Source organism: Aspergillus flavus, chromosome 1 (assembly GCF_009017415.1).
Source record: "Aspergillus flavus chromosome 1, complete sequence".
NCBI classification, from domain to species: domain Eukaryota; kingdom Fungi; phylum Ascomycota; class Eurotiomycetes; order Eurotiales; family Aspergillaceae; genus Aspergillus; species Aspergillus flavus.
Window position 1 is genome coordinate 5,744,601 of NC_092406.1, and position 24,598 is coordinate 5,769,198.

The 24,598-nt window shown below is 46.9% G+C and overlaps 10 protein-coding genes and 1 pseudogene across 11 annotated transcripts; 6 read left to right on the forward strand and 5 right to left on the reverse strand.

Annotated features, from left to right (window-relative positions):
• Positions 1 to 81: 81 nt before the first annotated feature.
• Positions 82 to 1,232, reverse strand: F9C07_11172 (putative citrate lyase beta subunit; the record flags this gene model as incomplete). The annotated part of the gene is made up of 3 exons (XM_041284475.1): positions 82 to 792; positions 853 to 1,073; positions 1,193 to 1,232. 3 exons carry the CDS (start codon positions 1,230 to 1,232, stop codon positions 82 to 84), a joined length of 972 nt encoding a protein of 323 aa, XP_041140002.1.
• Positions 1,233 to 1,790: 558 nt separating this feature from the next.
• Positions 1,791 to 2,553, forward strand: F9C07_11173 (putative clathrin-coated vesicle protein; the record flags this gene model as incomplete). Its single annotated transcript, XM_041289149.1, has 3 exons — positions 1,791 to 1,939; positions 2,064 to 2,350; positions 2,405 to 2,553. 3 exons carry the CDS (start codon positions 1,791 to 1,793, stop codon positions 2,551 to 2,553), a joined length of 585 nt encoding a protein of 194 aa, XP_041140001.1.
• A 979-nt stretch (positions 2,554 to 3,532) lies between these two features.
• On the forward strand, positions 3,533 to 6,057 carry F9C07_2142133 (uncharacterized protein). Its single transcript, XM_071509180.1, has 7 exons — positions 3,533 to 4,059; positions 4,136 to 4,172; positions 4,242 to 4,364; positions 4,443 to 4,492; positions 4,648 to 4,683; positions 4,753 to 4,944; positions 4,999 to 6,057. The coding sequence occupies exons 5-7, from the start codon at positions 4,651 to 4,653 to the stop codon at positions 5,779 to 5,781; spliced, it is 1,008 nt and encodes a 335-aa protein (XP_071366082.1). The 5' UTR covers positions 3,533 to 4,059; positions 4,136 to 4,172; positions 4,242 to 4,364; positions 4,443 to 4,492; positions 4,648 to 4,650; the 3' UTR covers positions 5,782 to 6,057.
• A 540-nt stretch (positions 6,058 to 6,597) lies between these two features.
• F9C07_2102852 (heterokaryon incompatibility protein-domain-containing protein) lies at positions 6,598 to 9,225 on the forward strand (the record flags this gene model as incomplete). The annotated part of the gene is made up of 8 exons (XM_071508947.1): positions 6,598 to 6,611; positions 6,658 to 6,771; positions 6,891 to 7,939; positions 8,227 to 8,229; positions 8,631 to 8,688; positions 8,851 to 8,874; positions 8,920 to 8,956; positions 8,995 to 9,225. 8 exons carry the CDS (start codon positions 6,598 to 6,600, stop codon positions 9,223 to 9,225), a joined length of 1,530 nt encoding a protein of 509 aa, XP_071366083.1.
• Positions 9,226 to 9,599: 374 nt separating this feature from the next.
• F9C07_11175 (beta-tubulin) lies at positions 9,600 to 11,273 on the reverse strand (the record flags this gene model as incomplete). The annotated part of the gene is made up of 7 exons (XM_041289140.2): positions 9,600 to 9,993; positions 10,042 to 10,376; positions 10,426 to 10,881; positions 10,935 to 10,989; positions 11,040 to 11,081; positions 11,163 to 11,188; positions 11,250 to 11,273. Coding segments are annotated over 7 exons (1,332 nt in total), but the record flags the coding sequence as incomplete, so codon positions are not given.
• Positions 11,274 to 12,753: 1,480 nt separating this feature from the next.
• Positions 12,754 to 13,590, reverse strand: F9C07_11176 (uncharacterized protein; the record flags this gene model as incomplete). The annotated part of the gene is made up of 1 exon (XM_041284474.2): positions 12,754 to 13,590. The coding sequence occupies one exon, from the start codon at positions 13,588 to 13,590 to the stop codon at positions 12,754 to 12,756; it is 837 nt and encodes a 278-aa protein (XP_041139998.2).
• An 812-nt stretch (positions 13,591 to 14,402) lies between these two features.
• On the forward strand, positions 14,403 to 15,615 carry F9C07_2280191 (HAD-like domain-containing protein). Its single transcript, XM_071510419.1, has one exon. It carries the CDS (start codon positions 14,829 to 14,831, stop codon positions 15,540 to 15,542), a length of 714 nt encoding a protein of 237 aa, XP_071366084.1. The 5' UTR covers positions 14,403 to 14,828; the 3' UTR covers positions 15,543 to 15,615.
• A 368-nt stretch (positions 15,616 to 15,983) lies between these two features.
• F9C07_t54 lies at positions 15,984 to 16,110 on the forward strand (annotated as a pseudogene). Its single transcript has one exon. The product of its transcript is annotated as a tRNA-OTHER (tRNA).
• Positions 16,111 to 16,159: 49 nt separating this feature from the next.
• F9C07_11178 (putative succinate semialdehyde dehydrogenase) lies at positions 16,160 to 16,998 on the forward strand (the record flags this gene model as incomplete). Its single annotated transcript, XM_071507567.1, has 3 exons — positions 16,160 to 16,240; positions 16,561 to 16,588; positions 16,784 to 16,998. 3 exons carry the CDS (start codon positions 16,160 to 16,162, stop codon positions 16,996 to 16,998), a joined length of 324 nt encoding a protein of 107 aa, XP_071366085.1.
• A 131-nt stretch (positions 16,999 to 17,129) lies between these two features.
• Positions 17,130 to 20,812, reverse strand: F9C07_1159589 (C6 transcription factor). The gene is made up of 8 exons (XM_041289139.2): positions 20,394 to 20,812; positions 20,284 to 20,315; positions 20,135 to 20,231; positions 19,863 to 20,077; positions 19,709 to 19,797; positions 19,037 to 19,656; positions 18,811 to 18,981; positions 17,130 to 18,748 (listed from the first exon to the last, which is right to left on the reverse strand). Exons 1-8 carry the CDS (start codon positions 20,477 to 20,479, stop codon positions 17,869 to 17,871), a joined length of 2,190 nt encoding a protein of 729 aa, XP_041139996.2. The 5' UTR covers positions 20,480 to 20,812; the 3' UTR covers positions 17,130 to 17,868.
• A 333-nt stretch (positions 20,813 to 21,145) lies between these two features.
• F9C07_11180 (sugar transport protein) lies at positions 21,146 to 22,942 on the reverse strand (the record flags this gene model as incomplete). Its single annotated transcript, XM_041289138.1, has 4 exons — positions 21,146 to 21,422; positions 21,477 to 22,416; positions 22,470 to 22,658; positions 22,723 to 22,942. 4 exons carry the CDS (start codon positions 22,940 to 22,942, stop codon positions 21,146 to 21,148), a joined length of 1,626 nt encoding a protein of 541 aa, XP_041139995.1.
• Positions 22,943 to 24,598: the final 1,656 nt, after the last annotated feature.

The window sequence follows — 24,598 nt, forward strand, 5'->3', positions numbered from 1 at the left end:
TCCGTGGGTAGTTCTTTTTCCTGACTTTAGTGAGGCTTGCAGCAAAAGATCGTTATATAAAGTAGGAACAGAGATTAATATTTACTCCGGCTCCTGGTCGCGCCACTTCTCGCGCAATTCTTCAACATTGAAACCGCAGGCCTCGGCTTTCTTCACAATTGCTCTGGCCTTTTCAGCAACTGGGACATCAATCATCTTTCCATCCAACGTCCAAGCACCTCGACCCACAGCCGCCGCCTTATCATCTGCAATAGTCACCCGCACAGCCCACTGAACCTCATCCGAATCCGGGCCAAAGATCTGCTGCACAGTCGGCACCTGAGAAGGATGGATACACTGCTTCCCATTGAATCCCAACTGCCTGCCACCACGACATTCCTCTTCCAAAACAGCAGGCGGGGATCCATCACCCTTAGTCGATTTATAAGTCGTACAGACAAGATCGATAGTAGAGGGCAGATTCGCTGCCCTCGCAGCAGTAGCAATCATAGACCGGGCGAAAAGAAATTCAGTCAGATCGGGGGTCCGCGTAAGGCTGAGGTCGAGGGCGAAATCCTCAGCGGCGAAAATCAGGCCCTGAAGGAGTGGAGTGGAGGCGCATATCTGGGTCAGGTTGGTCAAAGATTTGGCCGACTCGACAAGAGCCAGGAGAGAGATAGGAGGTCGAGAGGAGGCATCTTGGGACTGGGGCTGCTGGGAAAGAGTGTGGGTGATGACGTCGTTGACGAATGTTAGGTCGGAAGCTGAGTTTACTTTCGGGATGACGACTGTGCTTAGATTGGGGGATTGAAGCTGTTTCGTTGTAAGCTGGTGAAATGGAAAGAAACAAGCAAGGTTTGAAAATATGCATACAACTTCTGTTAGGTCTGCTAGGGCTAGACCGCTGTCTACGGAGTTGATGCGGACTGCTCGTTCGCGGATGCCTGAGGGTGCGGGCTGGTCGAGAGCTCTCCGCACCAGGGAACGAGCTTCCGCTTTCTTGTGCGGAGTCACGCTGTCTTCTAGGTCGTAGGCTACGCAGTCGGCTGTTAATGTGCGTGATTTGTCAATGAAGCGCTGCGATGAGCCCGGGACTGGATAGATTAGGGTCAGCGACGGCTGTCTAGGTGGAAGCAATGTGGTAGTGCGCTTGCAATCATCACGGTTTGTAGGGACCAGGTGAAATGCGGGGAAGAGCTGAGGAGAGATGTACTGTAGAGCAGTGCACGACGGAGCGCATTCCTGGATGCCATTGTCGCTTGGGGGTGAGCGATTCAAAGAGTCTTTGTATGTATCTTGCTTCTCTTTAGTCCGGCAGTGTCTCAGCGGGGTGAGGAGAGCGAAGACTGGCGGCAGTTGAGAAGTAATTATTTTCCTCCCTCGGCACAGTCCATAAAGGCTTCTCCGGAATCTAGATTTCACATTGTGAGATCAGTGGAGACATCCATAAGCTTATTTTTAGGGGAAACATGATGCGTCCCGCTCAATTGAAGCTAACATAACATTTCACACCGCAGGTAAACTCTCTTCACACTATCAATCGATTGAATGTCTGTCCGTACATGAGAGATCATCTTATCAGTCCATCAAAGCAGCAGTAGTACGTAAATAACCGCGTATCAAAAGCTCCACCGCCCCTATTCTGCCATCACTCACCGCCCTGTCATGGAGACACGCAACATCATCGCATTCATTCCGCCCTGTCGACTATTCTTCCTGAGAAGAGCCAAGTGAGCGTATATGCTCCTGTCTTTGTCGCTAGCTTTCTGGCTTGCCCTGTATTAGATACTAAGGTTTTTTTCTCCGTCGCCATGGAGCAACAATCCCTTAATCCCGAACCCCAGCAGGGGGATCTCAACTGGCGCCTGAGTGCGCATCCGATTACGTTGCTTTGTTTCCTGGGCTTCCGCACCAGTGCCCTGCTGATGTACCTATTCGGGGTATTATTTATTAAGAATTTGTATGTGCCTTTATTTTGCACTTGCACAGCTCACTCCTGCAATATAATACCGACCCCTCGTGGGTAATCTCGGAGATTTCTGCCCCTGAATATATGACCGATCCAGTCTAACCTGAATCTATAGTATCTTGGTCTTCATCATCACGCTGCTTCTCCTCGCAGCGGACTTCTATTACCTCAAAAACATCGCGGGACGTCGCTTGGTTGGTCTCCGTTGGTGGAACGAAGTGAACGTTGCGAGTGGTGACTCGCATTGGGTATTTGAATCCTCGGACCCAACAACTCGTAGGATCGCGGCTACAGATAAGAGATTCTTCTGGCTTAGCTTGTATGTGACGCCTGCGCTCTGGGTTGGCCTGGCGATATTGGCCATCATTAGACTGAGCAGTGTTATTTGGTTGAGCTTGGTTGGTGAGTAGTGCCTTGTCTTCTGTCACGCTCGGTTTGTGATAATAATTGGTATAGCTATTGCCCTCATCTTGACCATCACCAATACCCTTGCTTTCTCACGGTGCGACCGCTTCAGCCAAGCGTCCACCTTCGCCAACCGGGCACTGACTGGAGGAATTGTGAACAACATCGCGGGGGGTCTGCTGGGCAGACTCTTCAAGTAAACAAAGCAAGTCTTGAACTGTGTGCATTGTATGGCTGTCTTTCCTCTTATACATCTGGATGTATTTTTAAAATCACGTGCGCTTTATGTATGCTTCTAAGATTCAGGTGCCTCTCATTATGAAAACGAATGCAACATGTTTGGTATCTCACATTTTTTCTCTCTATTCATCTTTATATCACATTTGGTTATTATGAGGGATTTTTCAGGTCTTCGGTTTGGTTTGAAATCACTGGATCATATTCCTTGCAAGATATTGACTCCTTTCAAGCACTATGACTACAAATATAAGCACAAGCTATGTCAAACATAACATGACTTGTCAACACTACATGAGACACATCCACAAGAAAGGGTCCTAACTCAGCCCGTTTAACAGGAAGGATTCTTGCTATTAGACTCATGATGTACTAGGACCTCTCCCCAGGCACCCATACATCACAACATCTACCCCCTGCTATTCGCAATCTGAACTTGTCTCTCCCACTTGAAAACAGACACTTACAGATCAACAAACAGCATATAGATAAACAAATTCTTATCGAGGCAGACCCCAAAGTCTCTCCCCCTTTACGAGACCAATGCATCCCAACAAAACCCACCTGAAACCAACAATCTCAGCGAAAAGGTCAATGCAACCCACCCCGTTCATTTACAAAAATAACGAGGGCACTAGCCTGAGAAGATAACGCATGACGCTCAGGGTTCTTATGTCGGGAACCATGGAATAGGGAGTGACTGTGCCGCAGTACATACATTAGCGGCTTTGGTCGTTATTACTATTACTTAAGTGCTCAGCCTACCGACAAGGATTAGATGTTGGTCAACACACGAGGCTGGGGTTGGTTCTATCCATCCTAGTATCCATCTTACGTGGCTCTCAATGCAATCAACAAAGACAGACTGGATTCAGTGTAGACAATTTCATTGTGAGTGCTGCATGGAATTTAGATGAGTAATTATAGCAAAAGAAGACACGATATTGATATTGATATAAATGTATATACATCCATTCCAGCCTCTCAAGCCCTATCATCATCCAACAACCTCAAATATCTCACAACTAACACCGACCCACAAGAGTAAAAAGACAAAAGGGGAAAGGGAAAAAAGGAGATGATAATCTGACCACAAACTCCCCCAAAAAGAGCTCACCTGCACAAATCCCAAAACAAACAAAAACACCATACCCATCCCCAGTTCCCCGACCAAGCTAAATCCTAGTCCCACTATCGTCGTATCAGTTCTCCCCCGACATCCAAGCACAACATGCTTCTATTCGCTGTGGCCCTTTCCACCTCTCTCTCCTGGTTGAATCTTATTTCCGTACTTTTGAACAGGGTTATGACTGGTACGAGGCTGCGATGGTGTGTGGATTGTGTACACAAGGCTCCAGGCAACCATTGTCGATTTTCTTTGTTCTTAGGATTGTTTTGGTTCGCAGCCTTGTACTTTTGAAAAAAGAAAAAAACCAAAAAGAAATTATAGCCGTTCTATGAATTACAAAGTGAGTTTATGAAAAAATACTCGGGGAGGAGCATAAACACAATGTTATGATAACGTGATGATAACCAAAAGGAAAGGACAATTTCCTCTCAGAGCACAGATCACAGCCTCACAGTATATAACCCATCTTTTCATCTCGCTGCCTCAGCCTTGAATTTTGATTGATCTTTCTTTTCTTTCTAGATGCAGACCAAAACCAAGAGGAAACGATTGAGTCGCGGTGGTCGCTGGACGGAAGAAGAGCGACTTCAGCTGGTACGACTGCGTGATCGTAATAAGCATCTTGCTTGGGATCAGTTTCAGAAGGTGAGTCTTGTATTCTTCCTTGTTGTTCAGGTACCCTGGGCTTGTGGATGTTGGGGTTGCTGATTGCTTTACTGCTAGATATACTTTCCACGACGGTCCTATATGGCTTTGACGAAGGCTTATTCGGTGTATTGTTTCTTTCCCTTTTTATTTTCCCTCTCTTCGTACTACTTCGTTTAGATCTATCCCCTATTGGCATCTCTATGTTCTTCTCTTGTTGATGTTTTTGTTGGGTTGTGTGGGTCGAAGAGGTTTGCTGACCTGGAATGTGTGCACCTACAAGGATATGAAATTGAAGCATACTAGGGACAACGCAATGGTGTGCACTCCATCCCTCGACCATAAACAGAAACAGCAGTTGCTTAACCGGGCCCTTGTCCCATGGCAGACCAATAACACTAGCAATGAGACGACACTCCCATCCAAGACCAACAGACCTAACAAACGGCCAAACATTGACGAGCGCTCCGTCAACGAACGGGCCAATAAACAGGCTAGGACAGCCGAGAGAGATTCGACCTATGTGCCTGAGGAAGACCCAGAATCTCCGGATAACGGAGATATTCATGAGGATGGCTCAGTATGTCCACCCCCGTCTAGCCAGAATCGAATAGAATTGCTAACAAGCATGCAGTCGAGCCCCATGCATGGTCGAACGAGAAGTTCGGTGAACTCCTTGGCAAAGCTTAGAGCCCAAACAGTCGCAACACAGCCGATATCTCAAAGTTCCAGAAATACCACAAGCTTACAGACAAGTGCATCGGATAAAACAGCTTCGGAGTCCCCTAGCCAGGCTAAACAAACCAGGGGCACTGAGAGGGTCATGGGCTCTGCTCACAATAACAAGCCTGTGCCGACCACTACAGCGATGCAGGGTATCAGTCTGCCCAAAGCCAATCCAGGCAATTCCCCTTCTAAAGCTTCGCAGCCGGAGCGGGCCAGTGCGCAAATAGAATGCATGAGTTTTGGCACGGCGCACGACCTATTTGCCAGCTTGGTGAAAACCATTGCTGATTACCGAAAAGCGTATGAATTACTGTCAAAATTTCCTGAGAGACAAGGGAACGAGCTCAATATATGGAGTCATCTCGACTTGATCTCTAATGCTCTTTCTTACCAGTCAGCTCAGTTACTTATTGAGAAGCAAACGCGAGAGCTCCAGGAACTCAGATCCGAGAACGACACACATAAAAAGGGCCGAGAATCCCTGGAGGCAGAGCTAGCTAAAAAAGATCAACAAATCAAGTCAAGTCAATCTCAGGGTTGCAAAGAATGTCGCCGACTGCAAGAGCGAATTGCGGCTCTGGAGAAGAAGATCAACCATTATCAGCACATAGGAAGGCAATTTCTCTCTGATTCAGAAGAAAGACAGCCCCTTCTTGGCTCGCCGACGTCCGCCGCAGCGATATCTAGTTAACAGCAAGCTGAACAAGCTTTTGTCAGCTCGTTTAAAGTTGGCTGAAACTTTGTACGGCTTCTAGAACCAAAAAAAGAAAGGGCTTGATTGTCACGGTGGCAGAGAGAATCGCCAGTTCTGCCTACCTTACTATATAATCTCGATCTGTTTATTGTTATATCTAACCCCACTTCATTCATGACTCTCTAAGCTATATCTTGTCTGTTTATCTACATACATTCTATATAGATACCAAATCTACAAAATAATCTATTTGAGTCTATCTTTCAGCAATATATAGCTTTCAAAGTTGTACTGTCAGAGTCTGAGCTAGACCCCGTGCATTTCCACACCGTACCCAAGTGCAGACTGCATTGGTGCCTTATTATGCATCCATGCCTTGATTTCTTGGCCATTTGGCCAACTTCACACCAGCCCAGCTCATCGATCCAAGTTCCCTCAATATCAAAATTGCCCTGATATCTCCTGAATATCATGATGGATGGCACGTACTGAGACGAAGAATATCTCACTGTCTGTACTCGCTGCAAAGTCTTGGGCGCGCATTGTGAAGATGTCTCCGTCTTGGGATACATCTTGCCACCCGATCTACGAGATTACAAATGTCATCTTTTGTTCCATGGCGAGTGTAGTCAATGTCCAGAACCCTCCAGCGAATTTCTTTAGGAGTATTGCCGACACCTAAGACTTGGCCATGTGGTGGATTGCACCCATGTTTGGAAAGAATCCCCGAGACGAACCGATCACACAAAGATATAATCGTCGTAGGTTGAGGTCTCTCAAATTGAGGATCGGGAAGTTTCAAGAGACGCGGCAATGTGCCAGAGTCTGTGGGTTCTGTCGCATGTTAGTACAGACACTTGAAAGGGACCACAGATTCGATAAAAGAGAGGATCCCAGCATCATCATTGGAATGAACTTGGAGGAAGATGAGGATTTTTTACCTCGAGCGTGGGGTAGACTTTCAAATCCGAGTATGCACCTTATATGGTTAGTGGCAGGGCGTTCGTTTTTGTTTCTCTACCCAGAATCTCGTCGCTAATGAAGAAATCACAGAAATAGGTTGGATGCAAATTTTATGGGCTGAGAAAGTCTACTTCAAAAAACAGCCGGTTGTTGCAACCTGAACCTGAACCTGACGTTAACTGGGGTGTTATCCGTGACTGGCTTCAGGACTGCTGTGCCAACCATAAGGGCGATGTTAATAAAGAGGCTGATTCAACCATAATACCTCAAATGCGCGTATTCGATGTTGAAGAGGGATGCGTTGTGATGGCTCCTCCGCATTGCAAGTATGCTAGTTTGAGCTACGTATGGGGGAAACCATCAGACCAAGATCTTTCAGCAAGGACAGAAAACATAACTAACCTTGAGAAGAAAGGATATCTATATAAGAATCTCCCAACAGCAACATTCCACGATGCAATGGTAGCATGTGCAAAGCTTGGCCTTCGCTATCTCGGGACAGATAGGCTCTGCATCCTTCAAGACGCAATCCAGGATAAACACACCCAGGTTAATGCCATGGATGTCATCTATAGTTGCTCTGTTGTCACTCTGGTTGTCCTGGCAGGAGTGAATGCCCACTATGACTTGCCCGGTGTGCACATGAGGAAACGAACCCCATGGCCAATCTTAGAGACACAGGGTCTATACTTGATTAGGGAGCCAGATACGTATACTAAAGCATGCGATTTTGCAGTGTGGGCCTCCCGAGGTTGGACATTGCAAGAGGCAGTTCTCTCTCCTCGACTCCTATTCTTCACCAATGATGGGGTTTACTTCGAGTGCTGCCACGACCCCTTTGTTAAAGATGAAAATGCATTCGTACATCCAAATTACAAGAGAGATCGGTGCAAAGGACAATCTAATTTGTCCAGTTCAAATGACTTGGTTAAGCAATACACTCAAAGAAGCTTGCGTAGCAGGAAGGAGGATGGATGCAGTGTCTTTGTGGAAGGTTGTGGACTGGATATGCAATCGTGGTGGAGGATCCGGGAAAGCACCCCTAACATTCAGATTGATGTTCTTGCTCTGTCTTTGGAGTTATACCCACATTCTAAAACCGCTTGGCATCATCCACGCAATCTAGGCGAGAAAATATTTGGCGAAGAGCTATCATACTGGCGTGATTCCGCAGGCCAGCCCCTATATCTGTGTATGTGGACACATTGAACCAGATCAACAGTGATGATGGCTCTACGCTGACTGATTATACAACGAGGGAAAAATGTAACAATCCCTCCGAGGCCGAGGAAACCAATCACGATCCCATTTACGGCAAACTGAGATATGCTCTCTTTGCCAATGTAATGATCGTGGAAACAAAAGATGGTGAGAGCAGACGGATTGGAATCGGGAAAACCTCTCTAAAATCATGGACCAAGGGAAAGGCCCGAGTTTGGGACCTTTGTATTGAAGTGATACACTATGGATAATCAATAGACAGTATGTTATCGAAAGCATCCCTATGTATCATTACCATTAGAGCTGTTTGATAACTTAAGATATCTCTTGCATAATATCAGCCGGTAGTACACACCTCTATGCACCCTTATAGTCTTCTTGGTGACGAAGTCTTGTTGTAGCTGTCACTAATATTGATTTTGAAACCCTGTGCACATTCCATAATCGATAGGCCGGTGGCCACAAACTGTAACTGATATCCCCGACCTCTAAAAATGGTCATGTTCTATTTGTATGGTGAAATAGTTTACTTGCGGGGCCATGATATAAAGAAACCACCTAACCCTCATATAACGGTTATAGTGGCGCAGAAGGCTGTACCTTTCTTCGACTATCACTATAGACACGGCCATAGTGCTATACTATAGTATGTACTTCTACAGCTCTGGTTTATATGATCATGAACATGACCCGTCATTATGGTCACTACATGCACAAGCGGTACGTTACTTCGAAGTGGAGCTTCAGAGTTACTAAATTACAGGAACCAAGGTGATTTATCCACAAACTCCAACTCTCCCTGTCTATGACATTCTCCCACTGACCTTCCGGGGAGCATTTAACCAATGTATATATTACAGTCTACGTACATATAAAACCCAGGTTCACACGGGAAAAGAGTGCACTGTAAGTGAGTCCGTCCATACGAGTATTCTATTATATTTTCCGCAGTTTACTTACAGACTACGCACTAGTAACCTGGACTCTGGTAAGTGCAAACGATTTCCTCGTCACGGCCGGTTCCAGAGCAGCACGCAGCCTGATTGCTCAGGCCCCCGTTATTGGCAGGGACAGGCAGGTTGGGGCCTGTTGAGCCCAGATAAGCGCATTTACAAAAGGCAGGAGAAGAAGGGCAAGCTTCGTAGCCATTTTGTCTATCCACGGCATAATCACTTGCTAGATATCAGTTTTCCCGTCAGGTTAGAAAGATCATGGCAGCCGCTGCGTCCCGGCGGATGGGAATTGCATCCACACTAAGTTCTATCCTACTCCCTTTTCTGTTATAGTGTAAGGCTTATAGGGTGAGGTACGGAAGCGCTAGTACGACAGTGTCGCTGCATTGTTACATATAAGCGATGGATATTTGGCTGATCGCCCTCTAGTTAAGTATCTATGTGGATAGCAACCCTGACTTACCACGGATTGACAATTGGCATACCATGGATACATATATGACACAGATAATTTCATCAAAGAAAGAGCTCTTAGAAGCTCCAGAGCACGGCAAGACCAGATAGAAGGTGAAATGTTCAGGATGGCAGCAACTTTTGCACTATCATTACCAAAGTATGTAATAAGATAAAAGGAGGGTCTTGCAATTCCCAAGCGTGCCGCGAATAGTGACGAGATAACTACTGCTCCTCGATCTCCTCCTCACCATACTCTCCAATGTCCTCCTCATCATCGATAGAGGCTTCTTGGTATTGCTGGTATTCCGACACCAAATCGTTCATGTTGCTTTCCGCTTCCGTGAATTCCATCTCGTCCATACCCTCGCTGGTGTACCAGTGCAAGAATGCCTTGCGACGGAACATGCTAGAGAACTGATTGCCGATACGCTGGAACAATTCCTGGATGGATGTCGAATTACCGATGAAGGTTGAAGCCATCTTCAGGCCCCTGGGAGGCACGGAGCAGACCGTGGTTTGGATATTGTTGGGGATCCATTCAACGAAGTATCCGCTGTTCTTAGTCTGGACGCCACGCATTTGATCTTCGACCTCCTTCGTCGAGACTTTTCCACGGCTGAATCATAGTTAGTCTTTGCAATCATGAATTGCGGAGGAAACCTACAAGATCGCGGAGCAAGTCAAAAAGCGGCCGTTGTGGAAATTAGCAGCAGCCATCATGTTTCTGGGATCGAACATCTGTTGGGTCAATTCAGGCACGGAGACTGCGCGGAATGAATGGGCCCCTCGGCTGGTCAGTGGTGCAAAGCCCACCATGAAGAAATGAAGCCGGGGGAAGGGCACCATGTTCACAGCCAGTTTTCGCAGGTCGGAATTGAGTTGACCAGGGAATCGAAGACTGACGGTAACACCAGACATAACTGCCGAGACCAGGTGGTTAAGGTCACCATAGGAAGGAGAAGCCAGTTTCAGGGTGCGCATGCAGATGTCGTAGAGGGCCTACGTTGATTAGAACACATCTTCACTTAGGAAAATAATGGTTTCGCACCTCGTTATCGATGCAGAATGTCTCGTCGGAATGCTCCACCAGCTGATGAACAGACAATGTGGCGTTGTATGGCTCCACCACTGTATCCGAGACCTTCGGCGAAGGCGCCACAGAGAAAGTGGCCATCATACGATCCGGGAATTCCTCACGTATCTTCGAGATCAAAAGAGTTCCCATACCGGAACCCGTACCACCTCCAAGGGAGTGTGTGATCTGGAATCCTTGCAGACAGTCACAGCTTTCGGCTTCACGACGAACGACATCCACAACAGAATCAACCAATTCAGCACCTTCCGTATAGTGACCCTTTGCCCAGTTATTTCCCGCGCTTGACTGGCCGAATACGAAGTTGTCCGGTCGGAAAAGCTGTCCAAACGGACCAGCACGGACGGCGTCCATCGTGCCGGGCTCCAAGTCCACGAGGACCGCGCGGGGAACATATTTCTGGTTGCCGACCTAGTGGATTGGTGAGCGGCAGTAGTACACACGATTTAGAGAAGCTTAGCTACCTCATTGAAATAGACATTCATCCGCTCCAGTTCTTGGTCGTTGGAGCCAGTGTACCTGAGAATCAATTAGGAGAAGTCCGTCACGTCATAGCTCATGTTACTCACACTCCAGACGCGTCGAGGCCATGTTCGCCGGAGATTATTTGCCTTAAAAACGTCAATATGCGTTCCATTAAAAACACCCTGCCTGTTAAGCATGTGAAAAGGATGGATCAATATTGGACTTACCAGAAGGCGGTACCAACTTGGTTACCCTATAAAAAGAGCGCGATGACTCAGTTATCTTCCATCAAATATTGCAAGTGGTTTACTTACACACTGGCCAGTTTGGAGGTGCACCTTGAGGGAGTTAGCATTGTCATGTTGATCACGTTGGAGATGGAACGGCGGGGGAGGAGTGGGGAAAAGAAGAGCTCCGTGACTGCCCCAAACAAACTTACGATCTCACGCATTGTGAAGAAGGATGAAGTATCGCGATACAAAAAGGTATTAGGGGGTAAGAAAAAGGGATTGTAGGGGAGACGATGGGATTGAGATAGGGGAAACGGGGGTAGAGGTGATGTTGGGCAACGAAGAAGCGGGAGGATTTATTGGGAGAAGAAAAACAAAACGGTAGGGAAACCGTGATCCGTCAGTCAGGTGTCCGTCAGGCGATTGTATTGCTGTTTTATGTAAACTCGTAAGCAGTGCATTTGGTGCTAACGGCATTTTGACACCTTCTTTTTGAGCGGATTTGTCTGGGCCTATGGATTCATTCGATTCTTCCAGCCTTTCGCCCAAAGTACACTAGTCCCAACTTTGCTTCTTGTCCGTGTTTTTTTTTTTTTCCTTTTTTTCCCTTTCCCCCCCCCCTTCTCCTTTTGTTTTCAATAATAACAATAATATTAACAACTCAACGGCTTAATCCTCTTTAGAATTGAATTGATAGGCGACAAGAGCAAACAAGAACAGAGCGAAATTAATTCGATGTTGATCTGCGGGTTCCCGAGACGATATTTATATAATTTATACCCACTTTTCCAAATCTACTCCAAGTACTGTACAAAAGAACAACAACGATTGTATACGTATCGTGCTCACCGCTCCAATTTCGCCCTTCTTATCTAAGACCGTCCTTTTGAGAGAGTTCGACCGGATTCGGATTCGGAATCAGACCCGGGATGCAGCAGTTCAGACACTCAGACAATGGAATCCCTGGAGGACCGTAACCCTAGTCGACAATGGTTCCCTACGCTAACCTATCGTGGCCTAAAGGTCACCACCCCCAAGACTGCCAGCGATTGTCGCTTAGAAATGTGACCAGGCTGAAATTAGAGGGATCGGCATGCTTTCCTACAGCTTGGATGATCTTGAAGGCTAATTTCAAGAAGGTCAGACCAAATGATTGGTACCATTAACCTCCTACATTTCACAGGTAAAACACAGAAAAAAGAGCGGTTTCGTGTTTGGAAGGAATGCCCTGAATAGAGATTTTAATATGGCTTTGAGAAGGTATGTATGTTGGTCATAGTAGATCATAATATTTGACTCACATATAGATGTAATCTCGCGAGCTACATGAAGCACATAGATAGCATTGGATCTTGTGTGCTTAAGACCCTTATCCGGGGGATGAGTATTTACTTCAAGGCTGCTATTATACTGAGGCACAAAACTACGAGTCAGCTGCGAGTATAGCACCTGTATAGCAAATCACACGACTCTTGCTCTAAGAAGTCGAGTCATTGAGATCAATAAGGATTGAGCTGTCAGTCAAAATGTCTACTAATCAAAAACAGATTTTTTCCCACGTGCTTTCCATGATGCCCTGGATGAATTCCTACTCTATAGGAGGGGGGCCCTTTGCTTCCAGCATCCGATCTTCGATTGCCCATATTTCCCGTTGTTCCGCTGTAATAGTTGCCTCGGTGTCCTTGTATTGAGCCTCAAGCCAGGCCTGCCATGGCCAGTCAATCCATTCGTGAAAGTAAGCTTGGCGACGATAAACGACATTCCATCTGAGTAGAGGGCTAATTGCAACGCCAGGAAGGTATCGCTTCTCCTCTTTGGGGTTAGATGGATTGCGGGATCGTCCAATAACCGACTTCCCTAGATCAATAATGAATACCCCCAATGTTGTGTTTCGTTGGATGATGATATTTCTTGGGCAGAGATCCTCGTGCAAGACATCTTTCGTGTAAAGTGAAGATTCTCCATTGATTATTTGTTTCATGATCTCTTGACGTTCTTCCCTTGGAAACATTTCAGGGTTCAATCTATCCATGGAGAGACCATCAATATGCTCGATCAAAATCAATCGAACATGGCGAGAATTTTCACCCAAGTTTATTGTCAAGGTGTACGAACCGAAAAATCTAGGAATAACTGAGCCCTGCAGGTTCGACAGATGCATATAAGCGGCACACTCATGGGTGTAGTCATAATCGACCCCAAGAAAGGGGTCTTCATCGTTGAAAGAGAAGTCATGATAGAGTGGATCATATATTTTGGCGACCATGTTTTGATCAGTTGGTATATAAGGAGAGTTGGAGTTATTCAAGCATTTGACAACAAAAATCTGGGATCTTTTATCACAGCCCACACGAATTTCCTTGGTCAACTTGATAATAATAGAGCGTGACCATCGGAGCCTGCCAGTGGCGGGTTCTGGAGACATAACTTCTATGTACAGTTAGAACTTAAGGCACTTGTTCGGGAAGGATAAATGGACGGACGGGTACGAGTTTAGGGGCTAACAAAACATAAACCCTCCGAAATAAAGGGAAAACGGCAAAATGGGATACGCGATATCATTGCAAAAAAGGCAGTGGCTAGGTGTAATAGACTATGTAGCAACTTCGGAGAAATTAGGCTTCATCGCTGGTCTCAGATCTACTTGGGCGATCCGGTATAGATACTGAGCAAAGTCATAATGACCCAGACACCAAGGGGTCCGTCTCACTAGTGATAATTCTATGCCCATGATAGAATAACGACTGGTAGACGAGGAATATCTAAATGTGACCAAGCTGCAGTAGAGTGTGAATTAGTTCCTAGTGTATTCTGATATATTTTGTCGCGAGGCTGGTGACATACTACTACCCAATACTATCCCAAGATTTAAGCGCCGACAAATAGCACATGATTTGACGGGTTGATTATGGGAGCCCTCTATGTGAACTATTGGTCCTTCAGTAAGTCCACATCATGAGGCTCTGACAATATAACTGGAAACCAAGTTGCTGCATCTCCCCCCAGTCATCAAGAGGTCTGGGGCCACTTGAAAGACGGAGTATCAATCTATGTCGACCAAACTAGGGGGTGTAAGTCATCTATTTCCGACTTAGTAGTATCTGTTAACGGACCAGGAACGGCCGTCTGCATAGAAGGTACGGATGGTTCAGGGTTGACCGTCATCTTCGAACTTAGAGATACACAAATATATACAGAGTGAATGTTTTGCTTGCCCAGATTGAATTTAGGAAGCAGACTTGTGTAGCCGGCTGGATCTGTACCCTTTTCATGACGTTCGCATCTGGGACTCAGTTCGCTTACATGCATGCTAGCCGGCTTTTGATCAAAACAACGACCCTGACAGCTTTCCGAGCCCTCCCCGTCATCCGGAGTGACTCACGATACAAGTCATTGTCAAGTAAAGAGACACCGGCTACAAGTTTGATATACCAAGACCTGATAATTTGACAAGAATCAACACCCGAGCCGGGAGTCGAGAAGAAGTACTATTTCCCCGCAGTGAATTACGGCCGGGTAACTGCACCCGGGCCAAGGACTATACACACTCAGCCCGTCGCATATCAAACATATAAAACCCCCCAAGAAGAACAACAAGAAGCCATCCAACAACTAAGATCATTCTCCCATTCCTCCAAAGCCAAAACCTCAAGATAAACCACCATGTCCAAGCTCACCAACTACCGCCTCCTCTCCTTCGACGTCTACGGTACCCTAATCGACTGGGAAACCGGCGTCTGGAACGCAATCCAACCAACCCTAGCCTCCAACAACGCGCAAATAACACGATCAGACTTCCTCAAGCTCTATCAAGAGCTCGAAAAATTCCAACAAACCAAGACCCCAGACATGCCCTATTCACAACTCCTCTCCACAATCCACCCGCAAATCGCCTCTCGCCTGGCCCTTGACCCTCCTACCGCAGAAGAAAGCAACCGCTTCGGTGAATTAGTTGGCGAGTGGCCTGCATTCCCGGATACTGTGGAGGCATTGAAGCGTCTGTCGAAGCGCTACAAACTGGTCGTGCTTTCAAATGTGGACCGGGAGTCGTTCCAGAAGACCAATGCTGGAAGCTTGCAGGGGTTTCCGTTTGATTTGGCTATCACGGCGCAGGATGTGGGGTCGTATAAACCTAATCTGGCTAACTTTGAGTATATGTTGAAAGCTGTTAAGGAACAGTTTGGGGTCGAGGCGGAACAGGTGCTTCAGACGGCGCAGAGTCAGTTCCATGATCATCATCCTGCGAAGAAAGTGGGGCTTAAGTCTTCTTGGATTGAGAGGCCGGGGGCTTTGATGGGGAATTTGGAGGATACGGTTTATGATTGGAAGTTTGATACGCTTGGTGGTATGGCCGATGCTGTTGAGAGGGAGTTGTAGACTGGTTTTCTTGATTTTGATATTTCACTAGGGCAAGCTACTTATGTCGATTCACATGGTACTATCTACAAGACGAGCGTAGTGAATGTCGTAAGTGTAGTCCATTCTCTGCTATATTCTCACATAGTGCGATCTATTACGACATAGCAACTACCGCCCAAATCCAACGGACGCCGTCTGAAAGGCCACGAAATAGCTAATGTACCTAAGTTGAATTGGAAATTTGGAAGTACTTCCCGGTATACCATACCGGTAATGTTAAGTCAAGGAGTAAGACCTCGAGTGAGCAGCAAGCTAAAAACCTATAACAAGTGCGGTGTTCCGGGAAAATACATGAGGTTGTTGAGCATACAAAGATGTATGTACATACAAAGGTTGTAAACATAGCTCTCCTTTCGGCAGATTGATAACTGTTAAAATTTCAAAAAATTACAACCTGTTGGGGCGCTGGCGCAACGGTAGCGCGTTGTAAGTTACCATTACTTTCACACATGAAGAAACCTCATTCTAACAATTATCACAGCGACTCCAGATCGAAAGGTTATCCGTTCAAATCGGGTGCGCCTCATTCTTTTTATGACTTTTCTTTTTGTCAGTCCTGTACATTTGTTACTACTATGGTGAAATTCTTGAAGCATGCACAGTTTTCTTTCTATCCGATATCTTTCTCTTTTGAATTTTCTATCAGAGATATTTTTGTTAGCTATTCATGTACTGGAACGTGGTTATACTCTTGAACCCGGGTACAAGGACCCGAACCCTAGTTCACTGCTCTGGTTAAGTACCGAAAAAAAGTATAAGAGAAAAAAAGGAAGATAAAGAGAATTCAATAAGGCAAAAATAGAGACGTAGCGAGGAAATAAAGAATCAAAGAACAAACAAATCCAAATAGAGTAAAACACAGGGAAGAACAAAGTACTCCCATATAACGACTAGAGATAGCAATCATTATAACAAACATAGCAAGATCTAATACCTATTAGCATTTTCCTCCACCGGATCACGTCCACCCATCCAGATACCAGCACACAAGAAGCATTCCTCGAGTACGGCAACAAACATCCTAGTAGGGACTACTTACCAATTTCAACTTCGGATACAGACATCCACTTCGAAACTCGGCATGACCCGGTTCCCCTTCCCGGTCCGAGTGGATAGTAGACAAGGCATAGTAGATTTTGTTGAATATAAGCTATAGCGTCGAATATGGCAGGATATAGGGAATGTCATTTTATTCATAGGTTATAAATCTTACGTTACAAGTGCTGGACATCTGGGGGAGAACTGTGTCCAGCCAACTGTGTTAGCGGATATGACGCATGATATGCGACTGGCCTCCGAGAAGACATTTAGACCTGTTGCAGCGCTTTTTGCGTTCGATGAGGAGGAGGAAGCCATTCGAGAGGAGAACAGGTGTGAGGTTGCTTTGGGGCTTATATCTATACTCGGAGCATAAGAAGACTGTTCCGTGTCGCCGAGGCGCTTGAGGTTGGCATGGTGGGTGCGAATACGGGCACTGTTAGTAACGTGGCAGCTCCGTAAGTGACCTTTTATGAGGTTATCCAGGTGAACTTTGTGCTAACCTAGTCAATAAGATTAGGTGGTATCAAGGAGAGCGGGCTTGAACGAGAGGGAAGCAAATATGGAATCGATGAGTTCGCTCAGGTCAAGATCATTACAATTGGAGGCCTACCCCTAACATAACATAATAGATTCATACACTCATGCTACCAGAACGGTCACTCCAACTAACAAGCATCTACGGTAATATAGATCATCCAATCATGAGGCCCTTGTGTATGTTACACTTTGTGCGGGGGCCCAGTTTCAAGCTTCAATCCTGAATAGAAGGATTCAAATTTGCCTGTATGGAGGACTAATTGAGACAGTGCCAATGCCCGTTGTTCTGATTTTGTAATTAATCGGTATCCTTTAAGTCGCGTGGAAAAGATGTCCTCATTGCCCTTATTTTGCCTCGTATTTGGTAGCTGAAAACCTAGTGAGATTTGTCGCAATTGTTAGTCGTACACTCAAACTTCTACATGATTGAGGATAGACTTTGCGGAAGTCGTTGAAACATCCAATGCTAGTCGAATGCAACGATTCCGTTGGTGGTATTGTACACAAGAAAATACCCTCCAATGCTCCTTAGTTTGACCTGATGGTAGCCGGCGTCAAATCCTCAGGGCTTTGTTTCCGGACGATAATGAAGGGTCTACTACTCCCAGGAAATCTGTCACCTCCACCCTGAAAGTATCTCTGTGTCACCAGATCTCAAGAAACCGAGTTCACATATCTGACAGTTGCAGTTTAGTCAGTCACGCCGTCAAACGGGAGCATCCGGGTTTGGAGGGAACGCTGGTAGTGATAAGTCATCAGGCCAAAGCATGGTTGGCAAGCTTTCGCCAAACTGCATCCCTGTTTCTGGGAGAGATGCAAAAGCCCCAAGCTCCTGAGGAAAGGAAGAGAAGAATCCGTCAAAAGATCCGGTTGGCAACTGCGCATTCTCGAGTCCAATAGGTTCGGGTTCGTCCCCCACATTGGATGGAGTCTCAGATTGCCATAGCATAGCCCAGCGCCTAAACTGGTTGTATCCGACGTCTTGTTCGCCAGTGGCTGTGTCTTCATTTTCAGCTCGGCTGTCCAAACGCCGTGCTGCGCGCTCAAGCGCCTCAATAACTGCTACTTCTGAACGAGCTGACTGAAGGCCAACACACATCCGACGTATCAGACCCATGCCTTGCGTAAGTGCTCCGCGTAGCCGCTCCGTTCGTGTGTTCAAACTCTGGGCGATAATGGCCAAGAGCGCCGCACGGCAGGAGCTAAATTCGGTATACGAAACTCGTGCTACACCGACCGTGTCCTGTAATAATTGACATAGCTCGACGATTCGGAGAGCAGCCTGAACGCAGTCAAAGCACAACATTGCACCAGCATCTACGGTTGAGTCGGAGCTGCCCTCAACAGAGGCCGATGAGCTTGGCGTGCCGGCAAGAATCAAGGGACGACCCATGTACATGATTATCGTAGCGTATGTGAGTTCCAGGTGGACATTATAGCGGAAAAGCGGCTTAGAAGGATCCAGGTCACGACAGTGTATATCTTCGGGCAGGGTGGTCCACCAGCTCCTGAGTTCATCGCGTACGTGTAGAAGCTGCTTAAGATAGATCTGATGAAGCTCTCCCGGACAATTTCGCAGCCGGGATCTAGATATCCATTAAAAAAGATCAGCAGATGGAATGACTCGGTTAGAAATTAGGTTCCTTACATGATGGGTGCAACCTTCGCAAGCTGCTCAGTCAGCTGGAGAGTAGCAGTAAGATTGGGTAGATTTGTGACCCGGCCAGGGGGACGCAACTCGGGTATGTCTTTAGGCATGTCACAGTCTATTTCAGTTGGAGACACGGAGACCGGGCGCCCGTGAAGGATGCTGATCCGTCTATGTTTGGTATAACGTTAGAGATTATAGCAAGCGTTACTGTATTCCCTCTCACCTATCCAGCGCGTACGCGGACCACCAAAGACGGTTCCGCAACTCAATCGTGCGTGCATCTAAACCTTCTTCTCCAAACTGACGATGCATACCGTTCTGAATAGCCATCTTTATGGCAAGCCCAAGATAAGTATAGGCAAGGCCGGAGGTATCAATCGGCATTGTGTAAACCCCGAATAACAAAAACGCCTGGACAGTTTCGACGGATGCGGTGGTAATAAGGTCGGGAATCAGGCGACATGAGAACCTATAGAGCGCCAGCCCAATAGTATCATCAGGTAGGTGATCTTCACCGGACATACTCTGCAAGTATGGAGGCCGGCTAGCATGCATGTAAGCGAACTGAGTCCCAGATGCGAACGTCATGAAAAGGGTACAGATCCAGCCGGCGTCGTTGATATCTAGGTACCGATCCTCAGCATAATAGTAGTCTAACTTCTGCCGGAATTCTGTTTCATCGAAATAGTAATAATTCGTCAGGGTGTATTCAAGAAATGTCTCCAACAAAAAATCTGCAATATGTCGCGGCGGAAAATACTTCCTGGCTGAAGCAATAATTGAACTAGGAGACTGAAGACCAGTTGCACGGAAAGGATCATGAGCTGTGTGGGAGTCTCCCGTCTGAATACGGTCGTCAGCATACGCATGAGGACATGGAGCAAAAGAACACTACCATGCTGTCGTCGGGGTCGTTTCCCAGGCTTTGTAATTTCCGGCGGATCATGCGTGAGAAGTTCCAGTGAGAGAATTCCCCAGAGTAGACTGTAGACGGGTTCCAGGTAAGATATTCTGCATCTGGGGAAAGAGCTATGTCCACCATAACTTACTCATCGTATTCGTGGAAAGCGGGTGAATGGAATAGAGCTCGCTCGACCCCGGCGCTAAAGTCGAAGGCTTCCTTGAGCTTACTTGATCCCTCTCCAGAGCATCCGCAATGAATTGAAGGTTTGACGGCTCAAATGATATATCACCCATGAAATGCCGCACTATCCTTTCGAGACATCGTCCCTTATCTGAGTCTCGTTGCGGGGAGGTGCTAGCTCTATGGTAATGTAAGTTGAGACAAAGAACTTTTTGACAAATTATTGTTTCACCATACCTTGTGGTGCCATTACTGGCTGGCTGCGGAGGGGCCTGGCTGTACTGGCAGTTTCTCTTGTACCGTTGGCATCGCAAGCAAGGCATTCCGCCCTGACCTGGAGTAATCAGCAAGTGTAGCAAAAAATATGTGATGAACAAAGTCTACACATTTCTCTTTATGGTACCTGCATGGGTTGCATCTAATATAGAGGTAAATTGTCAGCTTTCAACATATAGAGCATATGCGTTCGTTAGTCAAAACTTAGATGAATACTTACGCTCGCGCGGCCCTCTTCCGCAAAGCGTCAGGAACCCTCGGTCGCCTCCGGCGGCCCACCGGCTTGCTATTCTGAGGCTCTGTCATCACTTTGATATAGTATTAGCAGCCTGACCCTAAGATAGGGCATCAATTGGGTCTATAAACATTGCCAAGGGATTAACACTGAGGACGAGTGCGGAAGAGAAGTGACGATAGTGTGGGGAAAGCGACCAATTAAGGTTCTTTACTACTTCGAGGTTAGCGCCGATATCACCTCTACTCTTGGAAGTACTGAATGCGGACATCAACTACCCGACTGTAACGACGGTTTCTTAACTTGAAAGATAATCCCGGCCTTATAACTGGGTTAAGTATATCGATTAATCCAAGATAGGGTTAGTAGTTCCAATTGGGTCTACCTTCTTCCCGAGTCTTCAGCCCTAACTCCCTTTTGTTGCCTGGCGGATGTTCTAGAAGCTAGTCGTTAGGTAGATTAGAAGCCCGACGAGGCAGGTAGGGCTGCGAGTTACTTGCAGTGCACCTAGCTTTGTTGACGCAGATTGGACAGAGTGGAACCAGTGGATCCACAGAGAGATCAGTAGATGATCAACAGATCAAAAATGTATTACAAGCAGCACCAAAAAGCTAAATACAGAATAAAAGCTGGGTATATTATCGTGCAGGGCATCATTTCTGACCTTCCAGAATTCAGCCCGGCCAGAGACAAAAAACATGGTTTTGTACCATCAATGTAGAAACGTGGCATTGAGCTCATGCCTTGTTCGTGCTGTCGTTTTCAGAGCTGTCTTTTTCCAACTCCTTGTGAGCGTGGCTCAGCACACTAGCCCGACGCACAGCCTCATCCTCAACATCATCCAGCGTATGCAGGAGCTCACCATGCTTGCCATACATGTGAGGCTCCTCATTCGCAATACGCACGACCGAGAAGATGCTCTTCGTCTTTCGGAAGATGCGGTCCATTTCTTCCAGCGACCGACGGGTTGTCTCCGGATAGAAGAAGAATACAACCGGAACGATGAATGCGTTACTGTGATTGGTCAGTACGAAGGGTCTGACTGCAGAGACTGCAAGAAAAACTTACATAACGGCGAAAATAATGTAGGTTTGGTAGTCAATGTTATCGAAAGCGACAGGGGTGATCATAACCACGAGGAAGTTGAAGATCCAGTTCGACGATGTCGCTAGGGCATTGGCTGGAGCACGAATCTTCAAAGGCACAATTTCGGCGGGATACAGCCAGGTCATTCCCAGCCAGCCGATAGCAAAGAACGTATTGAACACAAATAGGAAGACAATGCAGGCGATGTTGGCTTCCGAGGTTTTGAGACTAGCTGTGATGGCGAGGATAATCATCGAGATTGACATACCCGCGGCACCGAAAAGCATCAGCGTCCGGCGACCAAATTTTTCGATCGTGAACACCGCAATCCAAGAGGCGATGAAGTACTCGGTTCCGTTGCATGCCGCAATCAGTCGAGAGTTGATTAGGGTCATACCCATCTGCTCTTCCAACACAACCGGGATATAGTACGTGATCAGATTGATGCCGGAAATCTGCTGGAACATCTGGTTGACATAGGCCAACACGGTGCGGTGGAAATGACGGTCTTCATCCATGGTGAACATATCCTTGAACGAACCCTTAGCCATCTCCAAAACGGTCGCCTTGATAGCCGTGAACTCAGTCTGCAAGAATGTGGGATCGGTTCCGTCGCCTAACAAAGCCCCCAGCACTTCTTTCGCTTCATCCTCTCTGCCCTTAAGCACAAGCCAGCGGGGAGATTCGGGAAGGAACATGACAAAAGCCAGGATGATAGCGGCAAAGAAGATCTGGAAAGCCAGTGGGAAACGCCAGGCGACCTCATTGGGGTCGGCAAAGAGCAAACCGAAGTCGATCCAGTAACTAATAGTAATACCACAAGTGATCATGGCACCCTCGATCATGACCAGTTTACCACGATGATTGGATTTGCAGCACTCAGACTGCCAAGTGGGCACGGTGGATGTGTTCATGCCGTTTCCTAGCAATTCAATATTAGCTGAGACTTTTCCCCTGGCGCCTTCCGCTACTTACCGAATCCAGTCACCAGACGTCCAACGATCAGTTGGGGCAGCTGGTACGCGGTACACTGCAGTAGAGCTCCAATGACCATGATGAAAGAACCGAGAAAGATAGTTTTACGTCGACCAAGCCAATTTCCAACCCAGATTGTCGGGATAGATCCTGCAAAACATCCTAAGTTGTACGCAGCGACAACAATACCTGCGGTCCAGTTCATTAGCTCCAGCGGTCTCCTACCACGGGTGGTAAAAAAGGTGCAACTTACCTTGGCGAGTAGATTGGGTACTCTGTTCGGCCTGGGTGAGACTATCATAGTACGCACCACTGGTCGCAATGGTGGGGAAATATTTGATAAAGGACTGAAGGGTCAAAAGACCACCGGTGACACCCTGATCATAACCGAATAGTAGAAAGTCCATACCAGCAATAACACCGATGGCGATTTGCAGGGCGTTGCCCTGAAGGCCCAAATACCTGCGACCCATCTTGGAAGCTCTTGCGACTGTGCCCTCCTAACTAATTGGACTAGATTCCCAAACGGGACGAGACTGCTTCAGGTGAGCGGTGATAGGAAGTGGCAGTCTCATGCGATAGTGAAGGGAGACCTAAGGAGAAAGAAAGAGAGGAGAAAGATGCATTAACGCAAGAATAAATCGGAATAAAAGGAAAGGAAGATCAGCAGGATGGTGACAGCAGGGGAATGAACGGGGTTTATAAGTGCAAGGTAAAGGACTGGAGAAGGCACGGCTACGGGGACTAAATAATCATAATCATAATAATAATAAATTCATTAAAAAAAATAAAAAAAAACGGATGAGGGTGAAATTCATAAATTCTAAATAGAATTTAAAGTTCCACGCATCAGACGGTACTGCACAGGCAAACATTCAATGATACTTACCAGACTTTGCCCAAAAACAGACAGGGGACTTGGGGGTCTCATGGCCTCTGACTAAGAAAAAGTACATGTTCCTTGGGGTCAATTTGGTCAAGGTTGCATGTTTTGGTATCGCAAACGACCCAAAAGTCCTTACAATTCGTCCCATGATTGGGCTACAGGGATTGATTGCGATGGAAGAGAATCTCCACCCAGGTGCCAATCTCACTCTGGATCGAGGTAGTAGTCTGGCGTTAGTACCAATTTCCCCGTCTTTCTCTCCAGGCTTTTGACTCTCCATCCTCCACACCACATTTCCATTGGCTGAACAGGAGGCTCCAAAAGGGAAGGGGAACTGGATCCGACTCCCCACATAGAATAACTCCCAGGCACCTTGATGGGCCCCAACATCGGGCTTTTCTCTCACACCATCACTTTCATGCTTGAAGCAAAGTACTCCGGAGTATGACGATGGTGGTCGTCGGGCGACACTCCACAAAAGAGTCGATCGGCGGGGGCTAAACGGGTAGGCGAATGAAGTGAACAGAAACGCGGAGAGAAAAAACGACGCATTTGTTACTCTACTTTTTTTGCTGCTCCACTCCGCCCAATGCCGTCATGGCGTTAGCATTGCGGGTTGGCGTCCGCTTTTCTGTCTAGCCTGATCTGGATAATCCGACGGGACGGTCTCTTTCCTGTTTCAATCGTTTTTTTTTTTTTAACACTTTCATTCGGGTCCTCCGTGCACGAGATATCCAACATGGATCACTTTCTTTTGCTTCTTCCATGGTTAAAAATAAAGCTCGGTTCAATGGTTATACGAGGGCTCAATTCTCCGGTCATCATATACTTAGCTAATGAGAGGTCGCCACTGGACTTCCTTTCTTCTCTTTTATACTTTTCATCCTATTTACGCGGTGCGAGGGGTTAGATCCCGTCTCCGACTCGGGTTTCCTGCCTTGCGCGCATCGTATCAACCGCTATTGATGTGCTCTGTATTACTAGATTTCGCGTGCTCGCGTGGTCGAGAGCGAGAGACACAGATAGTGTTAGAACTGTAGAGAACATGATTCGTATCTTAGTGGAGGCTCCGAGGGAAATAAAGAGGGTCCATCCATCGTCATCGCTCCGCTCATCTCACTTGACCTGCTCGGCCGATTACTCAGGAATCCGGGGACTTTGAAGTCTCCGGATTTTGCGAAGAGGGGCCTACTACTCGGCCCTATCCGCCAGCTCACGGCCCTCGCCCTTACTTGGACGCCTC